The following is a 20,864-nucleotide window of genomic DNA, read 5'->3' as shown; positions in this document are numbered from 1 at the left end:
CTAGGGTTACAGTGGACAAGAAGCTGGATCTGAGTCAACAGTGTGCCCTTGTTGCCAAGAAGGCCAATGGCATTTTGGGATGTATAAGTAGGGGCATTGCCAGCAGATTGAGGGACATGATCGTTCCCCTCTATTCAACATTGGTGAGGCCTATCTGGAGTACTGTGTCCAGTTTTGGGCCCCACACTACAAGAAGGATGTGGAAAAATTGGAAAACATCCAGCGGAGGGCAACAAAAATGATTAGGGGACTGGAACACATGACTTATGAGGAAAGGCTGAGGGAACTGGGATTGTTTAGTCTGCGGAAGAGAAGAACGAGGGGGGATTTGATAGCTGCTTTCAACTACCTGAAAGGGGGTTCCAAAGAAGATGGATCTAGACTGTTCTCAGTGGTAGCATATGACAGAACAAGGAGTAATGGTCTCAAGTTGCAGTGGGGGAGGTTTAGGTTGGATATTAGGAAAAACTTTCACTGGAATGCGTTCCCTAGGTAGGTGGTGGAATCTCCTTCCTTAGAAGTTTTTAAGGTCAGGCTTGACAAAGCCCTGACTGGGATGATTTAGTTGGGGATCGGTCCTGCTTTGAGCAGGGGGTTGGACAAGATGACCTCCTGAGGTCCCTTCCAACCCTGAGATTGTAGGATTCCCTCAAAGGACTCTAGTAGATTGGTGAAGCTTTACAAAAGCCGTGTTGGCACTGCTTCAGCGTAGCATTCATTGATGTAGGTGATGGTTTGGTTTTGTTCTTTAATATAATGTCTCCCAATGAGCCTGGTACTGAAGTGAGACTCACCAGCCTGTAACTGCCAGGATTGCCTCTGGAGCCTTTTTTAAAGCTCAGCATTTGATTAGCGAGCTGCCAGTCGTCTGGTACATGTGATTTAAGTGATAGGTTACATGCCACAGTTAGTAATTCTGCAATTTCATAGTTGAGTTCCTTCAAAACTCTTGGGTGAATCCCCTCTGGGCCTGGTGACGTACTACTGTTTAGTTTGGCAATTTGTTCCAAAACTACTTCTACTGGCACCTCAAATTGAGCCAGTTCCTCCGAACTGGCAGTAAAAACAATGACTCCGGTGGTGATTCCTGCTCCCCACCCATAGCTTCTGCAGTGAAGCCTGCTGCAAATAATTATTTGTGGTCTCTAGCAAATTGCTGTTCACATTCCTTCCTGGCCTGCCTAATTGTACTTTAACACTTGACTTGCCAGAGTTCATGCTCCTTTCTATTTTCCTCAGTGGGATTTGACTTCCAGTTTTTTAAAGGATGCCTTTTTGCCCCAAACTGCCTGTTGTACTCTGTTTAGCCGTTGGGGCATGTTTTGGTCCTCTTATTTGCGGTATACATTTAGTTTGAGCCTGTCATGTGGTGTTTTTAAATAGGCTCCATTCAGTTTGCAGGCATTTCACCTTTGTACCTAGTCCTTTTCATTTGCATTTCACTGACTTGTGCAGTTCTTCTTTTTGAAGTTAAATGCTACTGTAGGTAGGTTTGTTTTATATGTTACCCCATACAACGGTATCACGTTTAATTACATTATGGTCACTATCAACAAGTTGGTCAGCTATATTCACCTCTGGGACCAGACCCTGTGGTCCACTTAGGGCTAAATCAAGAATTGCCTCTCCCCCGGTGGGTTCCAGGACTAGCTGCTCCAAGAAGCCGTCATTAACATGGTCTAGACCTTTTATCTCTGTATCCAGTCTTGAGGTGACATGTTCCCACTCCATAGGGGAAATCCCTGAGTATTATTGTTTTTCTGTTTTTGTAGCCTCTCTAATCTCCCTGAACATATCACAATCACCAGCCTGGTCAGGTGTTCGGCAGCATATTCCTACTGCTCTACTCTTCTTGTTCAAGCATGGACTGTCTAGCCATAGAAATTCATTTGTCATTTAACCCTATGTGACTATATACACACCCCACTCCTCCGTCAGCACACCCTACTGTCATTCTGAGAGATTTTGTACCGCTAGTACCATGGCTCATGGATTTCCCTCATTGCACCAGGTTTCAGCAATGCCTATATCTCAATATGTTTCAGAGCGGTAGCCGTGTTATCAGCAAAAATAATGAGGAGTCCTTGTGGCACCTTAGAGACTAATAAATTTATTTGGGCATAAGCTTGAAGTGGGTTCTAACCTTAGTCTCTAAGGTGCCACAAGGACTCCTCATTATATATCAATAGCCTCATTTAATGTCAAGCTCTATCTTAATATTTAGACTGCTAGCATTTGTACAGCGTGTCAATAGTGAATTGCTTATCTTTACATTATATTTAAATGGACTCTTTTTTGGTTAACTGTCCCTCACTAGTGCCTACCTGTCTTTACCCTCTTTACTAAGAGAGAGTTCCCTTTTAATCAGTCCTCCCCTAAGGGATGTCTCTGTGCAAACCATGCATTCCTCTGCACCTGTCGGCTTTTCCCTAGCCCTTAGTTTAAAAACTCCTCTATGTCAACACCCCTCTTTCGTATACCATTGGCTCATCCACGTATTGAGACTCTAGTTCTGCCTAACTGGCTTTGCACATGGAACTGGAAGCATTTTAGAAAATGCTACCATAGAGGTTATGGACTTTACTCTTACGTGGAAGCCTGAATTTGGCCTCCAGGACCTCTCTCGTACATGTAGGTACCGGCGATGTAGCACAACCACTGGCTACTCCCAGCACTGCACGTGTCATAAATAGAAAGGGAAGGGTAAACCCCTTTAAAATCCCTCCTGGCCAGAGGAAAAACCCTTTCACCTCTAAAGGGTTAAGAAGCTGGGATAACCTCGCCGGCACCTGACCAAAATGACCTATGAGGACACAAGATACTTTCAAAAGCTGGACGGAGGGAGAAACAAAAGGGGTGGGTGGCTTTTCCCGGCAACAGAAAAGGAATGGAGTTTTAGAACTTAGTAAGTAATCTAGCTAGATATGCGTTAGATTCTGTTTGTTTAAATGGCTGAGAAAATAAGCTGTGCTGAATGGAATGGATATTCCTGTTTTTGTGTCTTTTTGTAACCTAAAGGTTTTGCCTAGAGGGAGTCTCTATGTTTTGAATCTGATTACCCTGTAAGGTATCTACCATCCTGATTTTACAGAGGTGATTCTTCTATTAAAATTCTTCTTTTAAGAACCCGATTGCTTTTTCATTGTTCTTAAGATCCAAGGGTTTGGGTCTGTGTTCACCTATGCAAATTGGTGAGGATTTTTATCAAGCCTTCCCCAGGAAAGGGGGTGTAGGGGTTTGGGAGGATTTTGGGGGGAAAGACGTTTCCAAGCAGGCTCTTTCCCTGTTATGTATTTGTTAGATGCTTGGTGGTGGCAGCGATAAAGTCCAAGGGAAAAAGGAAAATAGTTTGTACCTTGGGGAAGTTTTAACCTGAGTTGGTAAAAATAAGCTTAGGGGGGTTTTCATGCAGGTCCCCACATCTGTACCCTAGAGTTCAGAGTGGGGAAGGAACCTTGACAACATGTCTGTCTAGATGTCTCGAGACCTGCAACCTTTGCACCCGGCACGCAATTCACGAGGCGGTTCTCCTGGTCATCGCAAACCCAACTATCCTATATTTCTAATAATTAAATCCCCCATTACTATTACCTGTCTTCTTACTTCCTGGGGGGGGGCGTGTCCTCACCGATATCATGGGTCCCTAGAATGGTCCCAGCTCTGGGATCATTTCCTTCACTCCAACTTGATTCTCTCCTTCCCTGAGACTTTCATCCTTCTCAACAGCACGGGGGCGGCCAGACCGGGGGTGGGACCTGCTCTACCAGGTCCCAGAAAGTCTTGTCTATGTATCTTGGGCTGCCTAAGCTTCTCCAGTTCATCCACTGGGGCCTCAGGAGCTGGCACTGTTTCTGAGGGCCTGGGGCTGCTTGCACCATGCACACACGCCACCTGCCCACAAGGCGGGTAATTGTATCTGCTGCATTCAGTGTGATTACCTGGACAGCCTGCTCTCTGCTGCTGGACTTCTGCCTGTATTACTTTTACTTGTGCCAGGTTTCTGGGGGGTGGTTTAGAGTACATTTGTATCTGCCTCTCCGCACGCCATCACAGAATTCCTGTCTGCTAGCGCCTCTTCTCTCTTAGGAGCTGGCTTTTTAATCCCCTGTGCTCCCCAGGTTACCTTCTCCCCCTTCTCAAGGGATCCTAAAAGGGTTACAGTTCAAAGGATAGCAGTGTAAGCGGGCGCAGACTCAGCCGGCAGCGCCTCCTGCTGGTCATCTCAGGGAATTAGCATCCAGCCTCCAGAGCATCTCCTTCAGGGCGGTGTCTCACCGCCCCTGGCCCCCGTGTCCCTCCTGGACCCCAGTGTCCTTATCTTGGGTACTGCCCCCTGGTACTACCCCCCACAGTTTGGAGTCTCCCCCTCCCAGGGGAACCCCCACCCACTATCCCCACCTTGCCTCAGTCTTAAGCTACTGCCAGTCACCACTCAGTCCCCGCTCCCTGGGACTGCAGTATCAGCCACTCATCACAGGTGAGGGGATTTGGACCTGCTGCTTCTGCCTACCCATGGCTGCCCCTGCAACCCCAGTACCTAATAGGCCTTCCCAGGCCTACAGCCTGGAGCTTTCCTAGGCCCGAGCCTCCCAGCTCCCTTGGCCTTCCCCAGCCCTGCTCCCAGTCTAGGTACCTTGCTCAGCACCTTACTCCCCCTCTCTCCGAACTAGAGAGAGTCTCTCCTGGAACTTCTGGCTCAAAGCCTTTATAGAGTCAGCTGGGCCCTGATTGGGGCATGGCCCCCAGCTGCCGCCACTTCCCCCAATCAGCCAGGGTTTTGCTCCCAGCCCCAGCCCTCTGCAGGGCTTTTCCAACCCTTTCAGGCCTGGAGCAGGTGCTCACCCCGCTACAAGCAGGCTACAGCCTTGGTAGGAAGCTCTCAGCTGGGCTAGCTGGCCAGTAGGCTCAGCACACAGACCATACGGAAATCTTCAAGTAAGCAAATGAGTGCACAATTATCAACTAACCGCCAGACAAGCTCACCCCCAGGAGCACAGTCTTGCCTCTTTCAACTGGAGAAATCCCTTGCAAAACATCCCTGTTGGCTGCTCCTGTTCACTAGCTCACCGCAAGAAAGCCACTGAATCCTGTAGAGCAGGGATGGGCAAACTACAGCCTGGGGGCCGCATCTGGCCCTTCAAATGTTTTATTCCAGCCCTTGAGATCCTGCCGGGGCATAGGATCCAGGGCTTGTCCCACTCCATGCATCCCATGGCTCCATGTGGCTCCTGGAAGCAGCAGCATGTTCCAGCCCCCCCCCCCCCAATCTCCTACACATAGGGGAAGCCAGGGGGCTCTGCACACAGCCCCCGCTAGCTGGAAATTGCAGCCAATGGGAGCTGCAGGGGTGGTGCCTGTGGACAGGGCAGTGTGCAGAGCTGCCTGGCTGCACCTCCACATAGGAGCCAGAGGGGGGACATATCGCTGCTTCTGGGAGCTGCTTGGGGAAAGTGCTGCCCGGAACCTGCACCCCGACCCCCTCCAGTGCCCCAACCCCAACCCTGATCCCCCTCCCACCCTCCAGGTAATCCCTCATCCCCATCCCAGAGCCTGCACACCCCCACACCAATTTCATGAGCATTCATGGCCTGCCATACAATTTCTGTGCCTGGATGAGGCTCTCAGGCCAAAAAGTTTGCCCACCCCGGCTGTAGGGGAATCCTGGTCCTCATGGATGGAACACCAGATTCAGGAGACATGGCTCTGCCACTGACCTGCTTGGTGACCTTCACCTGCCTCAGTTTCCCACCTGTAAAACAGGGACAATACTGACCCTCCCTTGCGAAGTGCTTTGAAATCTGCTGTTATAAAGCGCTGTGTAGGAGGAGTATGAAACAGACAGTACTGTTGAAAATGTATTTATTTTTCTCCAAATGATCTCTCAGGCAATAAATAAAAACAAACATGTCAACTTTCTAAAAAAACATACATATATACATCTGACACACATACAGACATCTGTAGCAACAGGACCACTGTGAGTGAGGGGGCTGGACCCAGGAATTATTGCATTGCTCTCCAGATTTTATCCAAAGCTGCCTCCTTGCTGTACCCTTGGAGAAGGATCTGTGGCCACCTTGGTCAGAGAGGGCAGCCGGCTGCACAGATTCTGTGCGATCATCAAAAGCAAGGATGCTCTCCTATGGTGGGCCACGGTATTTTGTTACTTAAAGTGCAGGACAAGAGATCAGTGGCCATTTGAGGAGCCAGCACTAAAGCAAAAAACCCACACCCATGTGTGTGCCCGGCCAGCAATGAGACGGTGGGAGCATTGAGGCCAGGCCAGCCATACCCAAATGGGCAGAGCACCATCCAGCACCACCAGCACGAGCTGCCATCTTGTGGCTAAAGTGTTAACCTGAGGTCCTGCTTGCTTTGGTCCCAAGCTCAGTGAAGACACCCCAGGAGCAGGAAGGGCCGAAGCCTCCTGGTGCCAGGTGGCACTGGAATTCACAATACCTGCTGTGATGCCAAGGGGCTACACCCATCCATCCACCCCCCCATGGCACTGGCAGCAAGCTCCACTTCTCGCTACACTCCCCGCCCTGCTCTAGGGGCCGGGACTAGGGAATCAGCAGCATGGGCGCCGAGGGCAAGGTGCTCAACTCCACCACACTCCACATGGAAGAAATTTTGAAGACAGAGACCCAGTGACACAACAGGCCTGGCTGTGTTTGGTTTCTTGCTTTTGGAAAACATGGTCTTCAAACAAATCTGGGCATAGATTCCCCCCCTACGAACGCTGAACTTCTGTGACCAGTTAATATGGTAGTAAAAAAAGGGCAGGTGATGGCAGTTTTGAACCTTACTCACAGGGAAGAGGTCACAGACTCCAGGGTGTATTTCCATTAAGAGCGGAATGATGTGAAATGCAGTGTTGCTCAATGCAGGCTGGTGAGCGTGCTCCATCTGTTAACTGATCAGATCACTGAGGCCTTGGCTTGGGGAGGAGTTACCAGTTTTGGTGTGGCACATATAAAGGGACACATTTTCCAAAACCCAAAGCTATGACTGCAAGACATTGGCACATGCAAAAGTAAAAGCAGCTGGCATATGCACATACCCAACGCTGACTGGAACTCAGAGGTGAAGCTTAGCTGCCGCTGTTGAACATTTGAGCCAAACTACCTTCATTTAACAGACTAGGGTATTCCTTTAATGGGTAATTTTAGCACATTCCAACCCAGGCTGAGTCAGGAGCCAAGGCAATGTTTAAGGGGGACTGAAAAGAAAAGAGAAACCCCTGCTCAGAACAGGTTGGTGGGGGCATTATTGAGATACCATTTTGGCAAACAGGACTGCTTCCTTCTGCCACAAGCAGCCCACCACAGGGCAGGAGTCAGCTTGCCCAGCAGTATTTGGGTCTGGGGAACTGATGGTTCTCAGGGGTGCAGCACTCTGGGGAGACAGTTCCCAACAGAACTAAGGCACAAATCCCATAGAGAAATAAACACCACCAGGAAGGCAAGGGAAGATCTGTCTGCAGTGAAAAGTGTCTGACCCCCAGTGGCCAGAGTTGTCCACTGTCCCAGACACAGAAGAGGAAATTGTCCCATGAGCTGCGGTTGTGGTTTTTATTTCAATCTGCTGGGCTGGAAGCTTGGGGCTTGCTGCCATGGAGCCCAGGGGGTGTCTCTACACAGCACAACAAATAAAACCCAGACCTAGGGCAATGAGGCTCAGAGCTCCCGGGTTGCAGAGCCCAGGCTCTAGCCCAAGGCAGAATGTATACACAGCTGTTTGTAGCCCCTAGCCCAAGCCTGAGTCAGCTGACCTGAGCTCTGAGATTTGCTGCTGCAGGGTTCCTGGGTTTTTTTGGGTAGTGCAGATGTACCTCGTTAGCTCCAGATCTCAGTGAAGTAAATGGGAGTTGTGCCAAGGGGACCAGGATCTGCATGCAGCTAGCGTGAATCTAAGGACACTGACAAGGGGACAAAAAGCTAGTAACCACATTACCAGCAAATGCAGTCTCAGGCAGGATAGCGTCTTTGTACAGCCAGATTCATTACTGGCCCTGAGTCTGGGTTTGGAGCAGGGCATTGCAGACTCGTGGCTTGAAATGATGGGTACCTACTGACACCCAACTGCACTGTACATTCAGAGTGCGAGAGGCCTCCCTTGTCCAGACAGGACAGTGACCCTGCCCTGCCACAGCTGCCAAGATTACTCCCTAATGGAGAAAGAACACTGCTCTAGTGGATAAAAAGGCTATTCTGATTTGGGAAATAACATTTCTGGGGCAGCCAGAGCAGCACCCTACTGTCACTGATGCTTATGAACTACTGATTAGCATGCCATGGTCCCAGGCTTCCTAGCATGGCACTGTTCCCTTATATCCCCTAAGGATGGATCCCAAGCAAGCATCCAGGAGCCTCAGCACAGAGCACCCACCAGCTCATGCCAGGATATACACAGTGTTCCAGAGGAGCGTGGGGAGTGCAAAGCAGGTGTATAAGCATTGGCCCCGCCAAGTAAAGAAACCACCCTTTTCTGATGTAAGATACATTACTACAAGCAGGGCTAGGAAGGAGACAGGATACTACCTCTAGGTGCTACCCACTACGCACAAAGATTGTTCCTTGGACGGAAGAGTCCATGGCGCAGTGACTGAGTGATCTGAACTCACTTGTGTACAGCCTGGAAATACACACGTTAATCCCTGTCCCCCAACACAGGAGACTGGTACAGCAGTCCTTGCAGGTATGTGATAAGAGGATTTGTTCTCTAGCTGCTTCGAGACCTGCATGCTGTTGTGCTCATAGTTAACACACAGACAGGTTATAGAATCACTGACAGCACAAATGTTGCAGTTCAGTACTCAGAGGAAATCACTGCAATAAATCTCACGGGCTCAACTTTGTTTTTAGCAAGTCCATGTTTTAAAACCAGAAGTCTCCTGCCCAGGTTAAAAATATTTCTGCTGGGTGTTTGTTTTGGGGGATTTTAAAGAAATATTAGGGATCAAAACCAGGCACTTTGGGAAATTGTAATTTTCTTCCCCAAACAAACAAAACTGGTCAGACACATTGTCAGGATTTGTGGAATTCACAACTTCAAGCCTTGCTGCTTAAAAACAAAAAAAAAAAAAATGAGGTAAGGAGTTTCTCCGAAAACAAGGACCCCCATAGGCAGCTCGAAGCCAGCGGCAGACCAGCCGTTATTGCTCGGTGTCGAGGGGAGAGTGGCAATGCTGGCCAGCGAGGCCAGTCAGTTATTGCAGGCTCATGGCTGGCAGCGGCTGTGAGGTCAGCATCCCTCCTGCTGGAGGTGCTACCTCAGTACTGTAGTTAGTGCCATGTGCTAACAGCTGGGCGAGGTGGTGATGGGGCTGTGCAGGTAGGGGAGGCTGCTGGGGGTCGCGTGCACCCCCATGGAGACCGGGAAGCTGAACACAAACTGGGAGGTTGGCGTGGAGGAGGCCTTGCCCCGCTCTCTCAGCGGCCCCGGGGGGCTGGCAGCCTCGGCAGCACAGGAGGTGGCCAGCACTTGGGACTCAAACTGCAGCAGCTGCCCCATGAAACTGAAGTTGGGGGAGATAATGCTCCTGCGCTGTTTGACAAACTCAAACGCCTCCTCGAGCTTCACACGCTTCTTCATCATCAGGTAGGCCAAGCAGATGGTGGCAGAGCGGGAGATGCCAGCCTGGCAGTGCACCAGTACCCGGCCGTGGCAGTCCTTCACAGAGTCTGGGGGCAGAAGGGAGGGAGTTGTGAATAGCTCACATGGACAGCTCAGGAGCACCCCCTGCTGACAAAGGGCCACTGGCACAAGAGACAGGAGCTGTCAGACGAGGCCACATCTGTACGGAACAGCAGCCACAGCCCTGAAGCCCAGGTGATGGGGGAGCAGGGTCAGAAGCTCCATACAGCTGCTTGCCATTAGGTACCTCTGAGCACCCCTGCCTTCCACTGGGGCAGCAGGTGCTCATCCCTCCGGAAAGCAGGCCCCAGAGCTGGCCCCCAAAGTGAGTGGGTGCTTTAAGGGGACCTTTCCAAACCAGTGTTTAACAGACAGGGGGCCTGCCCCGCTACGGTTCTAGATGGGGCCCTGGGAAAATGCACACTTCTCCTAGCCCAGAGGGGAAGCCCCTTGGGTGAGAGTAAGCCAGCCCTCCCCCACCCTAGTATCTGCCCTCCCCCACGCCCACCACACAGCTCCCAGGCTTAGCCAGCAGCGCACACATACCTATATACTCTATTGCTTCCATGAACCAGGAGCTGATGTCAGCCTTGTGGTTATCCTCCACTGGGATGCACTTGTACTGATAGTGTCCTTCGAAGTGATTGGGACAGTCTGACGAGACGTTCAAGAGGGCCGTGATGCCCAGCGTGTCCAGCATGTCCCTCCGGGCTGCGTGATACGCACTGCCAAGGTAGAGGAAAGGAAGGATTTCCACTGGGCCTCCCTGTTTCCGGAGAGAGCAACACAAAGGTCACTGTCAGGGGGGGAACATCGCTGGGAGGCCAGGGGAGAATGTCATGCACAGAAGGGGGAGGAGGCTGAGACCAGCTACCAGCAAAAGCCAGCAAGTCCTGCATCTTCAAGAGTAACGCAGGAATTGGGGCATCTTTTGTTTGAATGGTCTACTCAGGGCCCCTTGAAGGGGCCTGGTTCCCAGGGTCTCATGCCCGGCCACTAAGAACAGAGACATGCAAAATCACTCCATGCTTCTGGAAATGTAGGTTCTGGTGCCCAGTGAGCAAATAAAACCCTCCAGCTCTGGTGTGAATCTCAAGCGTCTCCACCGAAGCCAGAGTCACTCTTGATTCAGGCCCACGTAACAGCAGACTGCAGCTCCAGCTCGGCAGGCTGCACACAGCCATGACAGACCAGTCCCCAGAGCCGAGAGCGGCACTCATTACAGCAGGCCTTCCCAAATGGGTTACCTGCACAACCCTGTCGGAATGGACTATTTCCACCCAGGACCCCAGACAGCACGGGGGACACCCTTTGAAAGAGCAAGATGCTGTCCTGCACACAGCAGGACCTCGCACGCACTGTCCATGTCAGGTTATGCCATGTGGCTCACAAGTGGTGAGCCAGGAGACGTGGTGGTTTGGGCTCTTGTAGAGACCCCCACCCCCGACGCTCAGGGCGGTACACATTTCATGGCATGTGGGAAAACCCTTTAAACACTGGGACCAAGGTCAGTGAGCATGGTGCTCCGAGCAGGGCAGAAGGATGGGGAAGCTACCTGATCATGCAGGGGGGTCCCACAGGAGCTGCACCCCAGTTCGATCGGCTCTGTGCTGGCTGGTGGAGAAATGCTGCTCAGGGATTTTGTTTTTGCACAGAATTCTGGGTACTCTGAATAAAACCTCTCGTAGCCTCCTGCAATTAAAGAGACAGGCATGAAGGGTCTGGAAAAGCGATTTCATTAGACAAATCTGTCTATAGGAGGCAGCCTGCACTCCCTGCCAACTACAGAGCCTAAGGGCCGACAATGCAGAGACCTGGCAGCTCTACATTTGCCACTAGACGTCACTACTGCAAGGAAACGGCTCCAGGGGATGGTGTCAGCCATTTCTAGTCTCCATCTCCTAGTCCGGCTCTCAGGGCAATGCTACCCGTGCACAGGGGAGGGGTTGCCTAGGACGGCTAGACTACCCGGGGGACCGCGCTCCCCCTGGAGTACATGGCACCTCACCTTAAGGAGCATCTGAGCTCGCAAGGGGCTATGCTCTGCCCCTCCTCTGGGCTCCCACAGAGGCATGAGCAGCTCCAGGAAAACCAAGACAAGGGCATTGCAGCAGCTCAGCACTTTCCAGAATCGGGCCATTGGCTCCCAACGTCCCTGCTCAGGGCTAGCTTTTCCCCAGCCCCCGGGTGGCCCTTGTGGGCAGCACACACAGCATCTCACTTGAAATCCAGCAGCCAAGGGGTGGGGTGGGTGAGCACTGTCTCAGCAATACACTTCTGCTCTCCATGACTGTTTCCACCACCCAGCAGTCCCTCATCCCAGCTGAGGAGAGACCCCCTTGTGTCTTCCTGTCGGTCACACAGCATACCTACCCCCTCCCTGGACGGAAGTTACAGAATAACCACCATGCTGGCAAAATCCAGCCCTGTGTCAGCATTTCTATAATGCAAGTAAACAGAAGCACCATCCTGGTACCCATGCTGGGCTCAGACCATGTCCTCATGGGGGATCAGCCCCCTTCCAGCCACCATTGCAAGCCCCCAGTGCACATAGGAAAGTTGCCATTTACACTGGTTGAATTTTGTCCCCTCCCCTGCCCTGCAGGGGCAGAGATCATTGGTCCTCTCCTGATCTCCTTACACTAGTGCCTGGTATGAGGGTAACCCCCAGTACAGAATCGGTCTTGGATTATTCCATTTTGTGGGTTGCAGCACCATGGCAAGCCAACGCTTATCTGCTCCCACTGAGGTCAGTGGCACAGGATGGGGCTCCATGCGAGTGTGGGTTCATGCACTCAAAGGGCAACATTGCCAGGGACTGACAAGACTGCCCTTGCCACGCACAGAGCATGAGAAGACACACGCCCACGAGCCTGGCTGCAGGAAGGGCCCCAGACTGCTGTTACATGCCAGACAGTTCCCTGCAGCAGAGCTGTGTCCAAGGCACAGCTGTGCACAGACTCCGTTCTGAGCCGCAGACCCTGCCAATGCCCTCATTCACACCCTCGGCACAAGCCTGGCCGCCAGGATCTGCCCCCCGACACAAAAATCCCACACGGGGCAGAATTCTGCTCCACTGCACTTCCCGTGGCTACAGCAGTGGAGTGCCAGGGAGGGACCCGAACCAGATGCCAGCCAACCATGCGTCACAACCTCCGTTCTCAAGGGATGCTTTCGGCAGGCCTGCCATCGATGTGGCAGAGGTTCTGTACCAGTGGAGCGTGACCCCAACCCTTCCAAGGGGAGTCACCAGCAGACTCCAACTGTGTTTGAAAGAGGGTCACGCTGCTGGGGCTATGAGGTCAGTGCGGGGCGGAGGATCTCTGGCATAGGGCATTAGTAGCTGACTGTGGCCCCGGCAGTAGCCTATCTAGCCCTCCCCACCAATGACAGTTGGGGAAGAGGTGGGGCAGACTCAGTGCTCATTTATCAATCATCACTCTTAATCGCTCAGCCTAGGGCAGTCTCCAGAGACTCCAGGAGCGTGCTCCGTGCGGTACGTACACAGAAATACAGCCCCTGCCCCACCGAGCTGGCAGATCCAGATTTCACAGCCCATCTATAATTTTATTTTGCTTAAAGAAATTTGCCCAAATACAAGTGTAGCTCTGGGAAGTGGTTAGGAGCAAACTAGTACCTTCACTCTTTCAGGGGTGCTAGAATCTCCTTCCCAAGGCTGCTCTGTCTTCAGGCTGAAAAATCCTCTTGATCCATTAAATAGCTTTTAGCTTGGAAGGGGAGGGGGACAGCAAGATTTTGTCAGAGTAGATAATAGGAGACTGTCCTGCCATCCTTATCTGCGAGAGTTTCCAAAAAGAAAGAACAACCTTGCAAAGGCAATTGTTCTGAGTTGTTTATACCAAGGGGGAAAAACCTGACAATTTTGATGGGCAAAAAACCCCAAAAACATCACATCTTCAAAGGCACCATACTCCAGAGACTGAAAAGCCAGCTGGACAGAGCTGGAGTAAAACAGTTGCATGCTAGCTCAAGTGATAATGGAGAGCAGAAAACAGGTTATTGCCAGCTTTCAAAATTAAACTGGTGGGGCCATGACAGGGTAGCTTCTGTCACACTGTCTAAAGGAGGTGACATTTGCAATGTCCGAGACTTCTCTTTTCAAGCTACATTGGCCTGCTACCCTATCTTCCCATTCACACTGATCACTAGTTCCATCAGTTTGGAAAGAGGACCACATTGGAGTAAAGGTTTTTACCCTCTCCACCCCCAAGTCCAAGATATCACTTGAAAGTAGGAAATCAAATGAACTCACAACCCTGTGCTGAGCATCAGATCTAACAAGAGTTATATAAATGACTGGGGGGTGGCGGGGAGAGAGAAATCAGACTGTTTACCTTGCATCTCATGCTATAATTTACACTTGTGTGGAGCAACTGTGAAATTCACCTTGTGTAGTCACTTATACCTATGCAAGTTAGGTTTTGCTAGCAGATGGGTATGGTTTTAGATGGTGGGGGGAATCAGATGCTTATTGTCGTCAAGAAGCTCTGGATCTATGCTGTTCTACCTCATCACAAGTCGTCTTTTCCCTTTTCCCACACTGCAGTCCCCTGCTCAAAGGAGCTTTTTTAAAATTAACTCTTGGCCTAGTTCCCCCATGCCTTACAGTTTATGGAATCAGACAGACAATGCTTATCCCTGTGATTAAGGGTTTGCTGTATCACACTTACAGATATTAAAAAAGAAAACCCACACAAACACAGATCTGATGATGCTGTGGAAACAGCTTGTTGGTTTTCGTAATTGTCCATGTGATAGTCAATCACAGATGGCTTCATATTTTCCTACGAACAGACAAAACAGAGCTGTTATTGATTGGCTCTCTAGTGCAGGGACTCAAATGTCATCTGTTTACCTCCAGGGATATTTCTCTCTCTTTTAAAGACTAATGATCTTTGAGTCCTTGTAAATGTTGACCTCTGTTTAAAATCCATATTGTGCATGTAACTAAGCTCTTTTATCATCACTGCAGGAATCTAGCCACAGTAGGGCTGTGTCTACACTATGTACCTTTTAGCAACACAGCTACGCCACTAAAAGGTGTGCAGTGTAGCTGCTCTCTGTCAGCAGGAGAGCTCTCCTGCCAACAAAAAATCCACCCCCCCCCCCCCAAATGAGCAGTGTTAGGAGCACTCTGCTGCCGACAAACCGCTGTTCACAGCGGCGCTTTTTGTTGGTAAAAAGCTTTTGTCACTTGGGGTGGGTGTTTCTAAGTTTTACTGATGGAAGTCCGATGTCATAGAATCATAGAATACCAGGGTTGGAAGGGACCCCAGAAGGTCATCTAGTCCAACCCCCTGCTCGAAGCAGGACCAATTCCCAGTTAAATCATCCCAGCCAGGGCTTTGTCAAGCCTGACCTTAAAAACCTCTAAGGAAGGAGATTCTACCACCTCCCTAGGTAACGCATTCCAGTGTTTCACCACCCTCTTAGTGAAAAAGTTTTTCCTAATATCCAACCTAAACCTCCCCCACTGCAACTTGAGACCATTACTCCTCGTTCTGTCATCTGCTACCATTGAGAACAGTCTAGAGCCATCCTCTCTGGAACCCCCTTTCAGGTAGGGGAAAGCAGCTATCAAATCCCCCCTCATTCTTCTCTTCTGCAGACTAAACAATCCCAGCTCCCTCAGCCTCTCCTCATAAGTCATGTGTTCTAGACCCCTAATCATTTTTGTTGCCCTTCGCTGGACTCTCTCCAATTTATCCACATCCTTCTTGTAGTGTGGGGCCCAAAACTGGACACACTACTCCAGATGAGGCCTCACCAATATTGAATAGAGGGGAACAATCACATCCCTCGATCTGCTCGCTATGCCCCTACTTATACATCCCAAAATGCCATTGGCCTTCTTGGCAACAAGGGCACACTGCTGACTCATATCCAGCTTCTCGTCCACTGTCACCCCTAGGTCCTTTTCCGCAGAACTGCTGCCTAGCCATTCGGTCCCTAGTCTGTAGCTGTGCATTGGGTTCTTCTGTCCTAAGTGCAGGACCCTGCACTTATCCTTATTGAACCTCAGATTTCTTTTGGCCCAATCCTCCAATTTGTCTAGGTCCTTCTGTATCCTATCCCTCCCCTCCAGCATATCTACCACTCCTCCCAATTTAGTATCATCCGCAAATTTGCTGAGAGTGTAATCCACACCATCCTCCAGATCATTTATGAAGATATTGAACAAAACCGGCCCCAGGACCGACCCTTGGGGCACTCCACTTTGTCCACAAATCCTAAGGTAGTTGCTGAAATCTTAATCCACAGATGTGTTTCATCCCAGCCAGACTACTGCAGTTCTGGGTTTGCAGGCCTTGCAATTACTGTTCCTTGGTGGCAACTTCTATAAAACCCAGTAGACTGATTACTTGGCCTACATTTCGCCTTCCAGCATCCTGCCCCATATTAGAAGGGCATTCACTGAAATACAGCACTCGGTAGATTTCCGGTATGCTTAGTCGTCAGGTGTCTCAGGCCTCTGAGGAGATCAACACATCACATCCTCATGTACCCTTATTTCTCTAGATCCCAGGTTCTCCCTGTTTCTCATTGCCTTTGAGGTGTGACTCTGTAGCATGACCAGCAGCGAAAAAGAATTGCAAGAAGAAGATGGAAGAGCATCCACTGTCCAACAGCCACCGCACAACAGGGGAGCTGGCAGCTGCTGCCTTCACAGAAACACTCATGCTCTGGAAGGAATAACAGAAAAGGGTAGGATGACAATTCACTGTGAGCTGGTGAGGCTGTTACACAACACCTTCTCTTTACAACTGCTAGACTCCCACGTGAGATTACCTTTTGCCGGAATTCTGGTTTCTCTTCTTGTTTAATACCTATGAAGAGTTTTCACGTTTTAGGACTATTTTAATTAAGTCTCTAGGGCTTGGATCTTGAAGCCATCACACCCAGGGGAAACTCCCACAGACACTGGTGCTGTGTGTGTCTCAGAGGACAGAGCTGAACAACCATAGCATCAGGCCACAGGTTGTTCCCCACTGTCAGCTTCCAGATGGCACCTCTGTCTTCCAGGCAGGAACGGGCAGGCCCGGCATGAAATCCGGGCCCCACTGACATCAAAGGCTGTTTTGCCATTGACTGCAATGACTCATTCATTGATTCATTCATTCATGCAATGAGATTCAGCTCTCAGTCACTCCAGCCTAAATGAAGCTGGACAGCAATGAAGTACTCAGAATCTGGCCCTAAAGCCATGTTAATTGTGAGCTATGCGTCTTGGCTGTGCAATTCTTTATGTCATCCATCCCCAATAAAGGTTGTGATTTAGTTCTAAAGTTTGATTGCACTGGTAAAAAAACTGGAAATTTGCATTGACTGTGTGCACCTAGTGGGAACAGGCCCAGCTTCAGCAAAGCACTCAAACAGGTTGTTGTGTGCACGCGCTTAAATTCCTCCCTGTTCACCCCCTCCTGAAGTGAATGGGATTTTTTTGCAGGATCAAGGCCAGAGAGAAAGGATACCTCCCCACTCCACACACACAATTTGCTGCCTGATTTAACAATCTGATGCTAACATTTCACTCCATCCGGAGGTTCTGCTGCTCGTATTATTGAATGATGTTCCCCTAACCCTTTTTCTTGATAGGCAGCCTGTGTATTAAAACACTGCACTCCATGACAGACAGAACCCCAAGGCGGGATTACAAGTAATACGAAGTTGCTGGTCTAGAAGAATGTCATAGCTTTGATTACAGCAACTGTAGGCAGGCAGGGTGGTCTAGGGAAAGGCCTGTGGAGCTGCAGGTTCTTGGGTCTTAATTGTGATTTAGCCACTGCGTTTGGGAAGACATTCGGATCTCCTTGTACTCCACTTAACCCAGCTGCATGACTGCTTTAAAGCCTGGTTTCACTCTACAGCGGATACAACAGGTCAGCTCACCTGACTCCCATTAGTCGAACAGTAACCCCATGCACAACTTAAAAAAAGACAGGTTACAGTGAATTTAACATAACAGATTGGGGGTCTGATATTGCTCCCACTGACTTCATTAGGAGAAAGTTTACCCTCACCCCCATGTCAAGTGCCATACAAACACCCTTAGGTGTAACATGTCTTTCTTGTGAAAAAGCTTTGAGATTTTACATATAATCTAAGACTGGAGAACCAAAGGGTCAAGTTTTACAGGAAGGAATAATTCATAGTCAAACAAGTGAGAAGAAACCAAGTCAGGCCCAATTTATTTTAAATGTAAAAGTGAATCTAGTCAGCCATGGTATTCAAACAAGCCAGCATTTCACGTTTGCAAAAAGACCAAACACATTTATACTAGATGCCATTGCTATGTAAGTGTTTAGTCTTAGAAAAGCGCCGCTGTTTTTACTGTGCCTAGCACAACGTAAATGTCAAATATGTTTAACCAATCTGTTAACGGACTCACCATCTAATGGCACACACAGATCCCTACGTAAAACCAACAGATTCAAACTTGTTAGCCGAAAGACAAAAATGTAATTCCACTGGCGGCTCACTTTACCCAAACACACAGAAGTAGAAGAAAAATTTATTTAAAAAAATGGTCATTACTGTCGGTCTGCTTTTAAAATAGTGACTATTGGAGGCAGACAGTTTATAAAAAAATAATCAGCAGCTGATAAATCTCTGGAACTGGGTGGTCTGTTCTACTACAGTGAACCACACTTCAGATGACTTTTGCTCAAGCAAAATCTGCCTTCAGCAACCCAGCCACACCAGCATCTCAATGTGGACACTTTAAAAAAACAAAAAAAAACAACAACGTTTCATTTGATTCAAATTAGTTCCATCTACCCAGTCTAAAGATCTGCGTAGTTCTGTCATTACCAATCCATCTCCCACTGATCTCAGTCTGCTTTAAAGTTGGACATAGCTGAAGAGCACCAGAGAAACAGAATATATTCTAAATATCAAGCTTGATGGAGAACAACGTTCCTGAAATTTTATTAAAAATGTGCACGTGGATCCCATCTGGTTTATCCTAAAACCCGTGCTTGGCTTGTAAGAGACCCTTTGGACCTCAGGGTCAAGGCTATACTTCGAAAAATAAGGTAGTAGGTCAGGTGTCAGAGTAGCGGCCGTGTCAGTCTGTACCCACAAAAAGAAAAGGAGGACTTGCGGCACCTTAGAGACTAACCCATTTCTTTGAGCATGAGCTTTCGTGAGCTGTAGCTCACTTCATCGGCTGCATACAGTGGACAATACAGTGGGGAGATTTTATATTTACATTTTATAAAATCTCCCCATTGTATTGTCCACTGCATGCATCTGATGAAGTGAGCTGTAGCTCACGAAAGCTCATGCTCAAAGAAATGGGTTAGTCTCTAAGGTGCCGCAAGTCCTCCTTTTCTTTTCCTAGTAGTTCAGTTAAGCTGGACACAGAGAATTGACTAATTATAGCATTGTTCTTATCATTAAACCCTGTTAGTTAGCAAAATCAGCACACCCCCAGTCTGACTGCAAAACTCTAGACCAAAAAAAGGACACGCAGGGGCACCAGAACCCTTCAAGAAGGGTTGTTTGGGTTTTTTTTTTAATTACATTATTGCTTTATCCTAAAAACACCACAGAAAGAGAGTGGAGAAAATGAAATCCTCCTTGCGCTCAGTTTTCTTTTGTCCTGAGACCAGCACATTATTCCAGGCAGTCGGGAACGTTAACACGGTTCTATCCCGGAATAAAGCAGAGTCCCCTTCAAAAAGCACATTCCAGCTGCCACGCCACCGCACCCGCCCGCAAACAGAAGCGAATTTGGCTGCGCGCTTCTAGATCCCGTTTGATCTTTGTCACAAACACTCAGCTCCGGTGGTTCCGCCTCCCCCGGTAAAATGTTAACAAGGGGGTGGGTGAGAAAACCAGGAAACCTAAACCGAAAAAAAAAATCCTGCAACTCGCCTTCGCGGTTCAAGCAAAGGTCACCAGTAGCATTTCCCCAACAGCTGGCCGGTCAAACGGGCAGGAACCAACTGGAGCAGACAATAAACCCGCTGTCCGCGGGCCCACCCTAAGCCACAGGCGTGCTGCCGAGGCAGCCTCCAGCTCCCAAAGGGGAAGGAAGGCGGCGGGGGGGGGGGTCCTTTGATCCCCCTCCCCCCCAGGTCTGCAGGCTGGCTGGGCGGGCGAAAGAATGAATGGAATGTGCCCGTGTGAACGGAAGAAAGGACACGCAGGATCCGCCCCCCCGCACGGCACCCGGAGCCTGCCTGCCAGCCCCGCAGCCGACGAATACAGCACGGCCCATGGGTCACACTCAGCCCCCTGCGAGCCTTGCAATGTGTGCACGCCCCCCCCTCGCCCCGCTGCACGGGGCTCCACACCCCCCCCGACTCCCCCAGCCCCCCCCAGCTGCACGGGGCTCCAGCCCCCCCCCAAACCTCCATACACGAGGCTCCACACCCCCCCCACGCACCCCCCCCACCTCCATGCACGGAGCTCCACACACCCACACACCCAGCCCCCCCCCCAGCTGCACGGGGCTCCCCCCCCACACCTCCATGCACGGGGCTCCACCCCCAGCCCCCCACCTCCATGCACGGAGCTCCACACAGACCCCCCCGGTCGCACCTTTGAGCAGGCGGATGTCGGCGCGCGCCGTGTCGCGGCGCAGCGCCCGCACCACCAGCCAGACGGTGCTGTCCTCCCGCAGGCTCTCGGCGCGGGCGCTGCGCTCGTCGTAGAGCACCACGGCCGGGAAGAGGCCGGCGCGCAGGCGGGCGCGCACCTCGCCCTCGGCCGGCAGGATCTGCTCCAGGCTGACGGCGCCCTTGGCGCGGCGCCGCACGATGCTGTGGCAGCGCACGCTGAGCGCGCCGCGGATGTGGCCGGCGCCGTGGGCCAGGAAGGGCCGGCAGTCCAGCAGCAGCAGCGGGCAGCGCCCGGGGCCCGCCTCGCGCCGCAGCAGCAGCCGCCGCAGCGCGCTGCCCTCCACCTCGCGCAGCTCCCCCATGGCGCGCGCGGGCGGGCAGCGGGGCCGCGCGGCCGGGAGCCCTGGCGGAGGCGCTGGGGCCCGGCCCTTTACAGCGCCCGGCCCCGCCCCGCCGCCGCGCGCCGGCCGCTGAATGGAGCGCGGGGCCCGCCCGCCTCGCGTCACCGCCATTCACAAAACCCGGCGGGGCGGGGCGGAGGGGGCGGCGCTGCGCCGGCTGGTGAATGGGGCCGCGGGGGGATGGGCGGGCGCCGTGCGAGGCCGCTGTCCCCGGGGGCGCGGGGCACGGCTCCTC

At 51.0% G+C, this 20,864-nt stretch overlaps 1 protein-coding gene across 1 annotated transcript; it reads right to left on the bottom strand.

Annotated features, from left to right (window-relative positions):
- Nucleotides 1-5,845: 5,845 nt before the first annotated feature.
- On the bottom strand, nt 5,846-20,627 carry DUSP4 (dual specificity phosphatase 4). The gene is made up of 4 exons (XM_073340167.2): nt 20,209-20,627; nt 11,195-11,331; nt 10,186-10,405; nt 5,846-9,686 (listed from the first exon to the last, which is right to left on the bottom strand). The coding sequence occupies exons 1-4, from the start codon at nt 20,588-20,590 to the stop codon at nt 9,301-9,303; spliced, it is 1,125 nt and encodes a 374-aa protein (XP_073196268.1). The 5' UTR covers nt 20,591-20,627; the 3' UTR covers nt 5,846-9,300.
- Nucleotides 20,628-20,864: the final 237 nt, after the last annotated feature.

The sequence above is a fragment of the Lepidochelys kempii genome, chromosome 4, assembly GCF_965140285.1.
Source record: "Lepidochelys kempii isolate rLepKem1 chromosome 4, rLepKem1.hap1, whole genome shotgun sequence".
NCBI lineage: Eukaryota > Metazoa > Chordata > Testudines > Cheloniidae > Lepidochelys > Lepidochelys kempii.
The sequence above is the reverse complement of the archived record's forward strand: the minus strand, read 5'-3'. Positions and strand labels throughout refer to the sequence as shown.

Excerpts from the sequence above, each read along its gene's own strand:
- DUSP4 (XM_073340167.2), bottom strand. The coding sequence starts at position 20,590 with ATGGGGGAGCTGCGCGAGGTGGAGGGCAGCGCGCTGCGGCGGCTGCTG. Across the intron at positions 10,406-11,194 it reads GGACCCCCCTGCATGATCAG|GGAGGCCCAGTGGAAATCCT; the intron begins GTAGCTTCCCCA and ends CTCCGGAAACAG. Across the intron at positions 9,687-10,185 it reads GGAAGCAATAGAGTATATAG|ACTCTGTGAAGGACTGCCAC; the intron begins GTATGTGTGCGC and ends TTCTGCCCCCAG.